Raw genomic sequence first — 14,374 nt, forward strand, 5'->3', positions numbered from 1 at the left:
GGCTGGCCCCTAACCAATACTCTCAAAGGGCGGGTACCTGGGACACCCGGCTATCCCCCCCTGAGCTTTAAACCCAACAATAAAGTGGGGCCTGGGACCCAATCCTCTGAGCCTCCATGTAGCGCTGAATTGGATAGGGAGGAAAGGTCCCAGTGCAGTTTCTTTAGCATAGGGAGGCTTTTATGTCAGACTCTGTCCCTTCCTGTCAGTACTTGGGGCCACCTGCACCAGGGCTGTGACAACCACGGGAACCTGTCTTCCGGGTTTGCCTCCAGCCACAGGATCTGAGGGTTGGGCGCTGGGCAGTGTTCGGTCTCCCGCCTGCATGCCTTCCTAGGAGGGGCGAGTGAAGTTCCTGTTCCGTGCTGCTTGTACTGCTGGGAATGATGGATCTGACAACGGTTAAGAGAACTTGTAGGGGACCAGGGTTGTCACTGGGTACTTGGTTATTCCAGTCTGTGGAAATTTGCCCGTTTTCCCAGAACTGTCAGCTTGGCCTCACAGATGTAGCAGATGCTCTGGTCAGTGGACATAACCTCTGTGAACCAGGCCACTTGTAGACCTGAGGACCTCAAGGTTGCCTGACGTCAACCTCCCCTCCCCTAAGGTCCTGAAGGAAGGAGTTCTGGCACCAGGGTGTAAAGCAGACAAGTCTGTAAGTACACCACCACCATAGCAATTTTCAGCAAATTCCAAAGGATGGAAGGGAAGGGAAAGGCTTTCCAGCACCAACAGCTTTAAGGACTAGGTGCTTCATTTCTCCACAATCCTGTAACAGGTGAAATCAGATTTTAAATGTCATACCCACTAACACTGACTCAGGCAAAAGTGGCCTCGGCCTGGAATACAACTAGGTGTAAGTACTACCTGGTCTCAACTAGATCATAGGAAGTGAGTCCTCAGCTGGCAACTTTAATCCTACAGCTATGGGTTATTACACCTTGTGTTCTGGGCCCTGGTTGGAAAGCTACCCACTCCCACTCATAAAAGGATGTTAGGATGCCTATGTGTGAATAGGTCCAATTTTCCTAAGTACATCCTGGACAAACTGGTAATTCACTCGTGCTACACTTCATAGCATATGACCAGAGCCCAGTCCAAAGGACTGCACCAAGTGAGCCCCAGCCACAGCATGAAGGCCACTAGCCAAATGAGGAAGACAGCGGGCTTCAGGTGTTGCCAGGCCCGCTGAACAGGTCCCCTCCCTATTGATCACCACCCACAGCTTGAGTTGTCTGCTGCGCTACTTCACACAAGAACAAGAGGTGCTTTCAACTTAGCAGCTTACACAGACACCTAGTTCCTGACTTTTTCTAGTAATAGCTTCTGACTCAAATTGGTTCAAATCCCAACTTTTTGCCATTAAGTCATGTGTCTGACTCCCCTAGGCTATTCCAGCCAATCCCTTAGACAAACATAGTAAAACCAGAAATGGCTTTATGGCCTTAGTACATCAGAGCGTAGAAGTTGCTTGAGCTTCTACTCTCACATATTACTCCTGACCTGGGTATTTACAGCATTTATCATTTTGTTGATATTGAGTCCCAACGAATTGTATTTTCTTATCCCCTCAAGCTTCAAACTACCTCAGATCCAGCATTACAAATCTGTTAAACAAATCTACCCTTCCCTTCCTGGTCACATCCTTCAAACTATTCGCTCAGCCTCCCCTCATCAAAAAACAATCTTTCCCTCGTTACTTTTCCAACCAGAATCACCTACCGACTTCTACCATTCAGTTCTAGTCTAGATGAAGGCCAATGGCCACAGACTGAAGGAGTTGCCTCTGGCCTCAAACTTAGGTCCAAAAGTTCAGTCAGTGTCTGTTAGGATAAGTAATGATCGCTCACTGGGATACATATACACCCTCTCACAGTTCCTCTGGTTACTGAAATTATACCCTACTCAACTTCCCTACACATAGTCCCTTCCCACCTAACTGGGGGCTAGTTCATTTTCCATAGTAATAGCTCACAAAGGTCTGGTGCATGTATACTACCTTTCAGCACCATCCCTTCACTTTCCTTTCCCCATCACTTTATCTCCAACCCTTCCTGGGGTTAACAATGATTCAGTGTAGTTTAGCATAAACTGAAGATGTAAAGGCATAAATCCGCTTATTGTACTCTAAAAAGGTCCTGGGGTTACTCAAGGTTACAGAGGACTCTGGCACAGATTTAGGTAAAGAGCACAACGCTCACCAGAAAAACAAGTATTAGCTGGGTATCAGGGATCTGACCCTAGCTAGCACATTTTTAACTCTGCAAATATTTGGAGTCGTTAATAATATATACTTGTTTTATTCATAATTTGTAATGTTTGGGGATACCAAAAGTAATACTAATGATGGTTGAATTTAACAATTTTTTTTTAACCTCATCTGAAAACATCTACTGATTCATCTCATTCAATGGCAATATTCAATGTTAAAAGGAACATAAAAACAAACATGCACACAATTGCACAGTTTTCATAAAGGTCTATTTCATTATTGGTGGGTAGCGCATTTAACAGTTAAATACATTTAAATAATGTATAGGTGACTGCTCTTCTGCAGCATTGGTAACTAGATAACCAATCCAACTAGAAACCAGCTAACAAGTAACTGCCTAAATATTTAAAATACAGCTCTTGTTTGTAGATCATCCTTTGTTTTTGATCACCTTCATGGGGGGTGGGGGCAGGAAGGGGGAAGAGGGGAGAGCGCCTGCTGGTCACACTGGAAATATATTAAGGCCAAATCTTCTGATATCCAATCTCAGAGCTTTCTTTCAGCTGGATTAAGCCTCCAACTCCAGGGCAAGGCCAAGTTTGTGGCCTCCAGCATTAATGCTCTTCCCATCTACCAGAGCAGACAGTGTAAGCTTCACACCTGTAAACAAAAGCAGATAGCCATGATGTGCCTCCAACACCTATGAAGAGTCTACAGTTTATAAAAACCACCCTAGATCAGTCACTTCCTCAGTGTCAGCCACCAGAGGGCGCTTGGGAGTACTTGAGACAATTCAGTTGGAAGGATCCTGGGTACAGCATTAAGTAAGTTACAGAGCATAAAAATGTTGAAGTTCAGGGACTCCCCTGGTAGCGCTGCAGTTGAGCGCTGGGCTGCGAGGCTGCCCGCAGCCTCTGCAGCGCCAGTTCATTCCCCGGCAGCAAAAAAAAAAAAAAAAATTAAAGTTCACAGTGTTCAAGAAAATACAATGTTCAATATACTATCCAGAAGAAACTAGAAAGACAATCATAACTACCTAGAAAAGGGAAAACTACAATAAAGACATAGAGACAAGTGGGGAAATCCGAAGAGACTGCATATTAAGTTACTGATAATCTTAATCTTCTAAGCTGTGATAATGGTATTGTAGTTATGAAGGAAAATGTTTTACTCCTAGGTTATGCACACTATGTTGTAACTACAAGTCTGTAAAAATGCCCATTTAAATAATTCATAAAGTTGTATGAAAAATGACAACAGGATTAAGTATACAGAATGGAGACAAAACAAATGTGGTAAAAGTTACTAATTAATGAATGTGGGGAAGGCAACATGGGGAGGGGTTAGAGCACCATTATTTTCTTTAGATTTCAACATAATAAAAATGGGTGAAAATCTGTATTTAGAGGGGGAAAAGTTCCAAGTGCTTGCTATTCAAATAAATGGTAATTCAAGAACCAGCAACACTGGCATCAACAGAAAGCTTGTTAGACGGAAGAGTGTGCATCCTGAAACTACTGAACCTGAATTCTAACAAGATTCCTCAGATAATTCATGCACACAGAGGTCTGAGCTGAAAAATACAAGGTTCAAAACACTACACAAATGAAACTATAGACTGAACAACAAAAGTAATGAGTGAACACTGGGAAAATTAAAATTATAAGATTTCATGTATGAGTGAGGAAAGTGCACAAAAAATGAACTATTAAATATTAAATAATATGGAGTATTAAATATGAAACTTTCTTAGGTACAGTAACAATACTGTGATTATGTAGGACACAGGGAAAATTCTCCACTTAGGGAAGTCTAACAATAGTTGCTACTTCCAAACAGTCCAGCAAAAAAATGAAATTTAAAAATATGGCAAAAAGTAAACATGTTCGCAATAATCTTCTATCCATTCTTCTGTATGCTTGAAAGGTTTGCCAAGTAAGAAGCTGGGAAATTAATTTTTAAAACACTACTTAAGCAAACCTACTTTACCAAGAATACTTACCAGGCCTCAGAGTCTGAGTGTAGCCCACTCCAATTAAACTAGAATTGTTGACTTTTGCCTAAAATTAAAATGCAAAAGCAAATATAAGAAAAAACTTAAGTAATCTTTCTAAAGAATCAAAATCATGAATGTTAAAAATTTCCAAATGGCAAGCATTTCCTTTGAAGATCAGACGGACTCAAAATACTACCCTCATATTCTCACTTGTCTCATTAATGCACCTGGTCAATCCAATATAAAGCCAGTCTGGGCTTGAAAAATTCCAATGGGGCATCATTTACCAAACCTTGCTCTCCTTGCAATTCTATTACAGGATTTAGTCCAGTCAAGACTGGAAGGAACACTGGAGAGCAAGACATGATTAAGCCACCTCATCCCCATCTCCAGGATCTAGGTAGCCTAGCCAGGCAACCTTGCTCTTCAACTTTACTGCAGTAAAAAGGTAACACTCCCTGGGATGAAAACAGATTTGGGAATGACTAGATGTCTATCTACACTCTTCTGTAATGTCACAACAAAAAAGCCCAATCCTAAGAATGATAACCCAGATAAACAGTACTTGTCTTTATCCACCAATGACTGTGGTTTAGCTAAGGAAGAAATGTCCCACTGGAGACCATCTTGTTCCCAACAAATTAAGAACCTCAAAGAAATGGAGACCTGCCAGGCAAAAGTGAAGGGACATTAAGCAATGCTTTTGATGATGCTTGACTAGGACAACAGAAGCACTACATAGGTGGGAAATGCTAGCTATGTTTTCAAACTAACTCTGAGAAGTCACTCGATGACTCTTAAGGTCAAAACTTGCTTCCCATTTTAGACAAGAGAGATGCACCTTATACCAACATTAAATCTGGAGTGATGCCACATATAAGACATTTGAAGAGAACAGTGTGCTGTGTGAATCTTGAGGTTTTTATTGATAGTGAAGTTAGAAACAAGGAAACAAAAAATAAATGAATCACTGTCTATGGGAAAAGCATTCTGGGCACTTCTCATTCTGATTATTACAACTGTGCTAAGATAAAAGAATGGGGCTAAAACTTAACTGTCTAAATTATCAAAACACATTGTCCTTAGGAATGAAGATTCTGTAACAAAAACAACTCTCATGGAAGGTTTTTCTTTCATTCCCAGTACATACAGTACAGACAGTTCCTGACCTATAAGGAACACACAAGAACAGCTGCTGATCTGCCTGAAATTGGAGCCAGCCCCTCTACATCCTCAGATACTTCACTCCCTCCTACTCCATCCTCAATATGGTTAAATGAAGAAACAGCAGAAAGGGCTATTGTGGTGATTCGACCCAGCTAACCCCAGACAGGAGAGAAGCCTGGAGATGCAGGACTTTCAGTGACCATCCAGCTGGGATGGTCCCAGGTAAATCAGAAGGAGCTGGTCATCCTAAACAGGAGGGAAATCAAGACCTGCAGACCAGTTCTGGCTCTACCTCTCCTTCCCTCCACCAGCAATAGTCTAAATCCTTTCCCTTTCTAAGCTTTGGTCTCTTCACCTACAAAATGACAGGTGTGCCACTGACCACTCAGATCAAATCTGAAAATATTTTGTGAACCATGAAAAAGACAAAGTCAAAGTAACAGTAAGTTACTATTACCCATCCCTCCCCCAACATGGGTAAGAACTACCCAGGGCCCAAAACACTGTTTTCCCTGGGCTCAGAGAGGCATGGGGCTCAGGATTATCATTAATTCTTTTGAGGTTAAAGAACTCCTGTGGCCAGGCCTGTGTATCAAACTCTAACACAGTGACATAGAAGTAGTATTCCAAGTTCTAAACCCAATCTGTATGTAAACTGGGGATTCATAAATATCAGTTCAAATTTTCAACACAACTCAACATATCCAAAGACAATTTCCCACAACCAAAAACCCCATTCGAAGCCCACAGTAGTACTCACAGAAATAGAAGCAGTGGGATCCAGCTGATATTTAGCTGCAATACCAAAACGAGTGCAGTTGGTACCTGATGTCCAAGCAAGGTTTACTGAAGTGTCAAGATCTTCACATACTTTCTGATAAATTGATCCTCCAAATTCTGTCCCATCATTGCTAAAAGATATTTTAAATCAGTATCTCTAGAATAGACAATATAATAATGTCTAAGGCACTAAGCTAATATTGTATGACTACATTTAAATATGAGCCATTGCTCTCATGGGTCTCTAGTATCCTACTAAAATCTTGAAATATTTAAAAGGTCTCTTTTTTTTCCTTTTTTTTTTTTAAGATTTATTTATACAAGAACAGGCCAGAGGCACGGGAGGGTGAGAGAATTCACCAGAGACAGAACACGGAGCAGAACAGGCAGATGGACCGAAAACACTGCTTAGGGGAGCAACAGGCAAGGCAGGAGAGGTCCGCTGCGCTCAACCTTCACAGCGCTGCTCTCAACCCGCTGCGCCACCGGGAGGCCCTATAAGGTCTTTTTTCTGCCTATGTCCCAAAACAAGGATTGATCAAATAAATCATGGTACAATCATTCAATGGAATTACAACAGAATTACACATAATCATGTTGTAGAATACATAATGTTGTTGGAAAATGATCAAAATGTTTATTAAGTAGAGGAAAAAGGATTATAAAATAGGTTTGTCAGTATGTATTTTATGTATATACAATTAAAAAAAGGCAAAACACCAAAACATTAAAAAGATTATATATCTAGGTGGGGGGGGTTATGGGAAATTTTGGTTTTCTTCTTTGTACTTCTGTTATTTACCATTGTTTTTATAAGAAAAAAATAAAATTTTGTCAAGTCTGTCCCATACACCATGTATTTGAGGCAATCCTGGCAAATCAGCCTCTCAAATGTTACAAACAATTAAGTCAAATGAATGCTGTACTCTCTTCTGAAAAACCAAAGCACAGCAAATCCCATGAGAAAACGAACATTTACTCTCTCTGCATCAAACGTTAGTCTAGGGCCTCCCTGGTGGCACAAGGGGTTAAACACCACACTATGATGCAATCCGCAGCCTCTGCAGCATGAGTTCGATCCCTGGCCGGCCAGGGAGAAACCCACATGGTGAGGCAGACCTCTCCTGTCTCGCCCACCGTTCCCCTCAGCAGTGTGTTTCAGTCAATCTGCCTGTTCTGTTCCCCATTCTGTCTCTGGTGGATCCTCTCACCCCCCACATCTCTGGCCTGTGCCCCAGCTCTTGCATGCATACATAAACAAATCTTTAAAAAAAAAAAAAAAAGTCAGTGTAATGTTTTTTACTGTATACCTTTGAGGGGCACCCTAGAAATGCCCAAGGATAGTGATATTTTAATGTAAAAAAGCCTTTAGATTGTATCTAGATTTAAAAAAGTACTCACACATTAGTGTGTAGCTGGAAGTCCCCAGTCCTGTAGCCCACTGCAAAGTTATTCCTTGTCAGCTTTGATTTGGCACTATCAAAGGTCATCTGGTACCCAGCAAGCCAGCCCTCATAACCAAAGACAGCTGAACCATGGATTGCAGGTCCAGCAAAATCAAAGTCAACATCACAACCAAGGTTTATACACTCTCTCTTGTAAGAAGACTTGATTTTACCACTTTTCTTTCTGGAAAAAGAAAAAAGTGACTTAAAAACAATGCCAATGGGACAGATAAATACATTACTTCTCCAGAAAAGTCACAAAATAAACTGCAGTATAATAGGAGAGTAAAACAAGTAGCAGAATAATCATAAAAGGGAAAAGAGAAAAAAAAACCCTCCAATTGAGCACACAGGGGCAAATGGGGTAATTAGACTGCCACTACCTTAAGAAGACTGCTCCAAGAACTGGCAACCACTCACAGGTCTCTCAGAAACATGCTAATTACCAAAGTCAGCACCACAATAAAAAGAGGCAAATATTTGAAAGTAAGCCAATGGTCGTGCTCCAAGGCAGAAACAGAAATTTGCCAAGGCAGCTGAGTACACTATCAAACACTAAATCTGCATCTTTCCTAAATATACAGAAAAGGAATACTTTTAATTTAAAGGATTAAAAAATACCCATGCTTACCCTGTGTTTGGTGAAAAAGTGGTATCAAATGTCAACTTCAAACCTTGACAGATCTATTTTAAAAGAAGAGTTTATTTTCAATTTTACAGTCTTCAAAATACAAAAATAAAATAAAGAAAGCACATTGTCAAAATGTTACCTGGTCTTCAATAGCAATTTCTGTTCCCAGAGTGTTATCAGTGTTCCATTTCTCTGTGAAAGTCAGACCATACTCACACCACTTATATTTGGTCTCCAAGGTCCCAGTAACTTTACCAGTGTCTGTATTAGATGAACCAGATGTTGAGAATTCCTAATAAGACAATAAAGAGCTTCATGATTTTTCTTGTAAGCCTAGAATAAATCCACTGTTTAACTTACACAAAAGTCATTAACCAAAAACCCCACTGTAGCACTTTGTAATTTTAAGCTCCCTGAATACTCTTACTCTCTGCTACTGAGTATTTAGAAGAGTGACATATTAGCTTTTAAGTTACCGATTGCCACCTTGGATTACAGCTACCATTTCTAACCAATCAATCACAAGTTAACCTGTATCTAATTCTCAAGTGAACAATAAACTGTACCCCTTAAGAAACTACTAAGGTGAACTGGGGCCTGGTGGTGGGGGTAGGGAGCTGAGAGACATAGATGTTTTGCCATTGCATTCAATCTACGAAATACTGAATAAAATATTAATTGATATTCTATTGTGAAATGTTTCCTGAAATTTCTTAAAGCAGAAGCACCCCACTATAGGACTCTATGTGGAGAACAAAAGATGTTTTTAAAAAATTCCTGGTAATCCCAATATCTGGTTTCTGAGAGTCTTTACCAGGTTTCATGCCTTTCCAACCACATGCACACACTCAATTAAAAAAAGTAGAAGAAGGGAATTATACATTTACTCTACAACTGGTTTATATTGGCGTAATAGGAACTATACTGTGTACAACAGATGACATTAGTGGGGAAGGATATCTAAATATAGGGATCAATTTTAAATGTATTATAAGTGTATTATATAATCATGTATGTGTAGCAAATAAAAGCAACTTTCCAATCCCTAATTGCACACTAACCAAAAAGGAAGGCATAATATAAAAGAGGGTTTTGAAATTTAAAATCTGCTACAGATAACCCAAAAATCTAATTGAGAAAGTATGCAGGCAAGCTACTAAAACCTTCCAATATAAAATATCAAAATGCCCTCAGAAGTTCTGATCCACAAGTTGTCTTCTAATCATGGTTACATGCTCTGGGCACTGGAAACCAAAGTTTAAAGACAGCTGATAGGAACTAACATAGGAATTCAACCTGAAATTATGACAGCTGCAAGATTAAGGAAATATCAAAAATTGTATCAACAGAAGAAAAGGCCAAGTATCTTTCACTTAGAAAATAAAGCATTTGTATAACTACTGCTTTGCAGTGAAGCAAACTTAAATACTTACGTCTTTTACACATTGGTCTGAAATAAGAGATTTTCTTTAACAGGAATTTCAAGTCTAATTTGACACTCAATGCCTATACTAAATTGCACTGGATTGTGTTAGGAAAGAACACTGGATATAATAAAATAAGGAGTCCTGGCATCCAGTTCTGGCTGTCTCACTAAATGAACAACACTGAAGACAACTTTTTTTTGGGTCTCAGTCCTGCCTGAACTGTAATAACAAAACCTGGAGGACTAAAATGAAATGACACTGTGAAAGCGCTGCATGTTTTCATATGCTCTACACAAAAGGAAAGTATTATTAAAACAATATATGTGGAGCATGTTCTAGCAGATACTTGGAATGAAGAATATGCATGAATAGCTATTTTTATCTTGAGGGACACGTCTTGAGACCCTTCCCATTGTCATCCATCATCATCATCCCATAGATTAATAGCGAGCCTATATACATGCCAAGGAATCCTCAAGATACAAAACCAAGACCACACAATGGGAACAAAATTGGGTCAGATGACATCACTGGGAGAGTTTACACCCTTCACTCCATCACCAACTAGGCTTCTATATTCTAGGGTGCCTTGGACATTTCTGCATTTCAGATGCGAAAACAGAAACAGGCATTAACAGGACTATCTGGGACTAGGTACTTACTTGATGAATACTACACATAAAATGAAAATAAGGACATACTTTGTCTAATCTAACCCAGTTCTTACACATCTTTCATGATCTTAAACCTAATTCCATGACACTTTTTTTTTTTTACCATGACTTTCTTTTTTTTTTTTTTAATTATTTATTTATTTATACAAGCACCGGGTATAGTCAGAAGCGTGGGAGGGTGAGAGAATTCGCCAGAGCCATAGCAGGGAGCAGGACAGGCATACTGACGAAGTACACTGCTGAGGGGAGCAGCGGGCGGCAGAGGAGGTCTGCATGCCAAGTGGGACCCTTACCCAGCGGCCGGGGATTGAACTGGCGCTGCAGAGGCTGCGTGCAGCTTCGCAAGCCAGTGCGCAACCGCTGCGCCACCGGGGAGGCCCCTACCATGACTTTCTTTAACCCAGTCCACAACAAGCCTTTACTTGCCAACAAAGATCTTGATTTATCAAACAAACTGATACTTCATATACTTCTCTGCTTAAAATTTATTTTGTCCCTCCAACCAGCAAGTAAACTTTTTAAACACAAGAACTGACTTCTACTTTTTTAAAGGTCTTTTGTGTTTCGATGTGTTTAAGGGGTCTCAACAGGTTAAGAGTGAGAACATAGAAACGAGTCACTGCTCTGTGATCTGTCACGTTAAGCTAGTAAGTCACTCAACCACACTGAATACTCAGCCTTCCTTTCAGACCAAAAAAAGCCAAATGACAAATGTGACCAGAAATCTAAGTCTAGGCAGTAAGAAACTGCAACATGGTTAATTTTTAAAAATACCAATTATACGCAATTATGTAGTCAACAACTATAAGCAAGAATATATCAAAATAACCAACAATGTTCTATATGCACACATTCCAATCCCTAAAACAGAAAAAAAAAATTACACAAGACTAAACTTTATTCCCTTTGAGGAAGTTTGCTAGGGAAAAAAAAAATCAAATTATCTAAATTCCTCTTTAAAAATACCCAAATCACGCCTCCTCTGGTGGTGCAGCGGTTGAGCACTAGGTTGCGAAGCTGCCCGCAGCCTCGGCAATGCCAGTTCAATCCCCGGCCACCGGCGAGGGTCCCACATGGCGTGCAGACCTCTCCTGCCGCCCGCTGCTCCCCTCCGCAGTGTACTTCCTCTGTCTGCCTGCTCTGCTCTCCGCCCTGACTCTGGTGAATTCTCTCGCCCTCCCGCACTTCTGACTGTACCCAGTGTTCATATAAATAAATAAATAAATCTTTAAAAAAAGAAAAAAAGAAAAAACAAACCCAAATTAGGCACTCTAAATTCACAAAACAAATGTGGAAATCCTCCTCAAGGAAAACCACTATATGGTCATTATGTAAATTATTAATACACTCAAATTAAGAGTTACTGAATATTTTTATAATCAGAACACTTAATGATTTTAATAGACATTAAATGAAAGACTTGCAAAAAAAAAACCTAACAGATATCCTGCCTTCCAGCTAGTAATCTTACTGAGTAAACAGAGACCCACATGAACAGTCTTTCCTGAGTTCTTAGTACATATAAAGTAATATGAAAAACATGAAAATCAGAAATTATATTCAAAGCCAAAATTTACTATTACACAAATTCCTTAAATATACTTAACTTCTGCCTCTCTAAAATAAAATGATAAGCATCTTTCAGTAATGACTATTTTATAGATTGGAAATTATATAAAGGGTCATCAGAACGTAGAAGTCATCTAACACTCACCACACCACTGCATGACTTTGTTTTCACATCCAGTTTCACCAACCCAAAACCTTCAAGTAGAGAGCAAAAGGTAACAAAATTATTCTTTTGCATAAAAGATGAGCACCAATAATTGTCTATACATTAGAAAATGAAAGCTCTCACATACTAAAGAGAATAAATTGTGTATCAATATGATATTTCAATGAAAAAATTTTTAATTATTCTATGTAAACCGACACGTAAAGGACAGAACATCTCTATGACGCATGGCTAGTGTTATGGTGTATGGCTGGTACCCCTCAAAAAATGTTTTCCATTTTAAAACTAAGTATCAGATCAGAAATCAACTGAAACTGAACTTAAATCAACTGAACTTAAATCTCAGAATACCAATGTTCTGAGGATAAACATTTATCCCAAAGAGGTATCTCCTCGTGAAGTTAATAATCTAAACTGGGAAAATAATCAAAAATGGGGATGACGTACGGAATGGCAACAAAATCTTCAAAAAGAAAACCCAAATTTACCTGAAAAAGTTTATAACCCTTAGGAATCACCACCACCACAAAAGCAGAACAGTAGTACATCATAATTCTAGTCAATCAAGGCCTAAAATATATCTGAAGGAAAATAAAACAGCTTTTTTTTTTTCCTGAAGTTACAGAACTATTTTATTAGAAATTTTATCTGAGGGGCCTCCCCTGGTGGTGCAGCGGTTGAGTGCTGGGCTGCGAGGCTGCCTGCAGCCTCTGCAGTGCCGGTTCATTCCCTAGCCACCAGCGAGGGTCCCACAAAAAAAAAAAAAAGGAAATTTTATCTGAAATGCACGTAACAGAAAAATTAATGTAGCAAGATATTTACAATATGAAAAAAAATTAATTTCCCAAATCCAAATACATATTTAATCTAAATCACATTTTTACTTCTCATGTAAGTTTTTTTTAATTCTTACCAAATCCTTTGTTGAAAATATCTCTGGCAGCTTTGCCAAGGTCAGCATATGATGGAGGAATACACATCGCTGGAGGGAAAAAAAATTCCAGTGTTAATATTACTGTTGTCTCACTTTCTGTACAAGAACCAGTTCATGGGGCCTCCCTGTGGCACAAGGGGTTAAGTCTCAGCACTATGAAGCTCTCAGCAGCCACTGCAGCACTAGTTCGATTCCTGGCCAGCCAGGGAGATACCCACATGGCGCAGCAGACCTCTCCTGACTTGCCCGCTGTTCCCCTCAGCAGTGCATTTCAATCAATCTGCCTGTTCTGCTCCCCACTTGGTCTCTGGTGAATCCTCACCCACCCCCACCCCCCTCCTCTGGCCTACACCCCAGTTCTTGTATGCATAAATAAATAAATGTTAAAAAAAAAAAAGAACGAGATCATGAACCCCATGATGATCTTTACATCAAGCTGTCCAACCTGTTGTAAATGGACCACCAGCAATTACAATAAAATGATCCATTAAGGTTATTACCAACAAAGGCTTATTTCTAAAATGGATAACCCCAGTAAAGTAGCTACACAACCGTGAAAATACATTTCAAAGTAAAAAAAAAATACTTTCTATCCCCAAGTATACACAGTACCTACAGACTCACCTCCTAGCACCATTCTAAAAAAAACAAAACAAACACATATACATATAATTTGCCAAAATTCACTATACTGGACTAATTCAACCAAATGATAGAGTGAAAACCTAAGACAATACTCTGACCCCCAATATATCCCACAGTATCTCACGGAGATAAAAACTAACATTAAAGGGCAGAAAGAGACTCTGAGTATGTAAATATTAGAACTTAAAAAAAGCACAGTCAGCTACACTTCACTTAAGTGTCTACATTAACTAAATATCAAATGGCACGTTAAACATATTAACGACGAGAGTCAAGTCATCCGCCAATGCTGTGTGCTTATATCAAGCAATCTGAGCAGGTTACACCAGCTCATTCATTCTACAAAGCATGTCCACGCCCTTAGGAGCACATGTAATGACCTTGCCTTCTCACAAGGGGGGTTACTACTTCCTCTAGGAAACTGACACAACCCTCCAAAGACTGAATCCCAAATTTCATAACTTTTTGCTTTCTAGTTCGTGAAAAACATGTCCAAAAGCTTTAGGTGAATGAGGCCACCGACCAACTCCCCCCGCCCCCCCAAGTCTACCCTCCATCCGAAATCCAGCAGCCCAGCCCCTCCTCCGCAGTCCGAGTGCAGTGGCCACTGAAAGGGTCGCCAATCCAAGCCCTTGGAGAAACCGAGGGGTAAGAGGAGACTGCGGTTTCCTGGTCGACAGGATTCGACTCCCCCAACACGGTCGCCCGGTCCCACAGAGATCCCCGCT

The 14,374-nt window shown here is 40.0% G+C and overlaps 1 protein-coding gene across 3 annotated transcripts; it reads right to left on the bottom strand.

Moving 5' to 3' along the window:
- Positions 1-2,780: 2,780 nt before the first annotated feature.
- On the bottom strand, positions 2,781-13,047 carry VDAC2 (voltage dependent anion channel 2; the record flags this gene model as incomplete). 3 transcript variants are annotated; one of them, XM_084245791.1, is made up of 8 exons in its annotated part: positions 2,781-2,872; positions 4,215-4,272; positions 6,136-6,286; positions 7,557-7,784; positions 8,232-8,284; positions 8,371-8,523; positions 12,047-12,096; positions 12,981-13,047. In XM_084245791.1, 8 exons carry the CDS (start codon positions 13,045-13,047, stop codon positions 2,781-2,783), a joined length of 852 nt encoding a protein of 283 aa, XP_084101917.1. The 3 variants fall into 3 exon arrangements, with proteins under 3 accessions (XP_084101917.1, XP_084101919.1, XP_084101918.1); XM_084245793.1 differs by lacking the exon at positions 7,557-7,784; XM_084245792.1 differs by lacking the exon at positions 6,136-6,286 and having other exon boundaries at positions 7,559-7,784.
- Positions 13,048-14,374: the final 1,327 nt, after the last annotated feature.

The sequence above is a fragment of the Talpa europaea genome (assembly GCF_964194135.1).
Source record: "Talpa europaea genome assembly, chromosome: 10".
Taxonomy (NCBI): domain Eukaryota; kingdom Metazoa; phylum Chordata; class Mammalia; order Eulipotyphla; family Talpidae; genus Talpa; species Talpa europaea.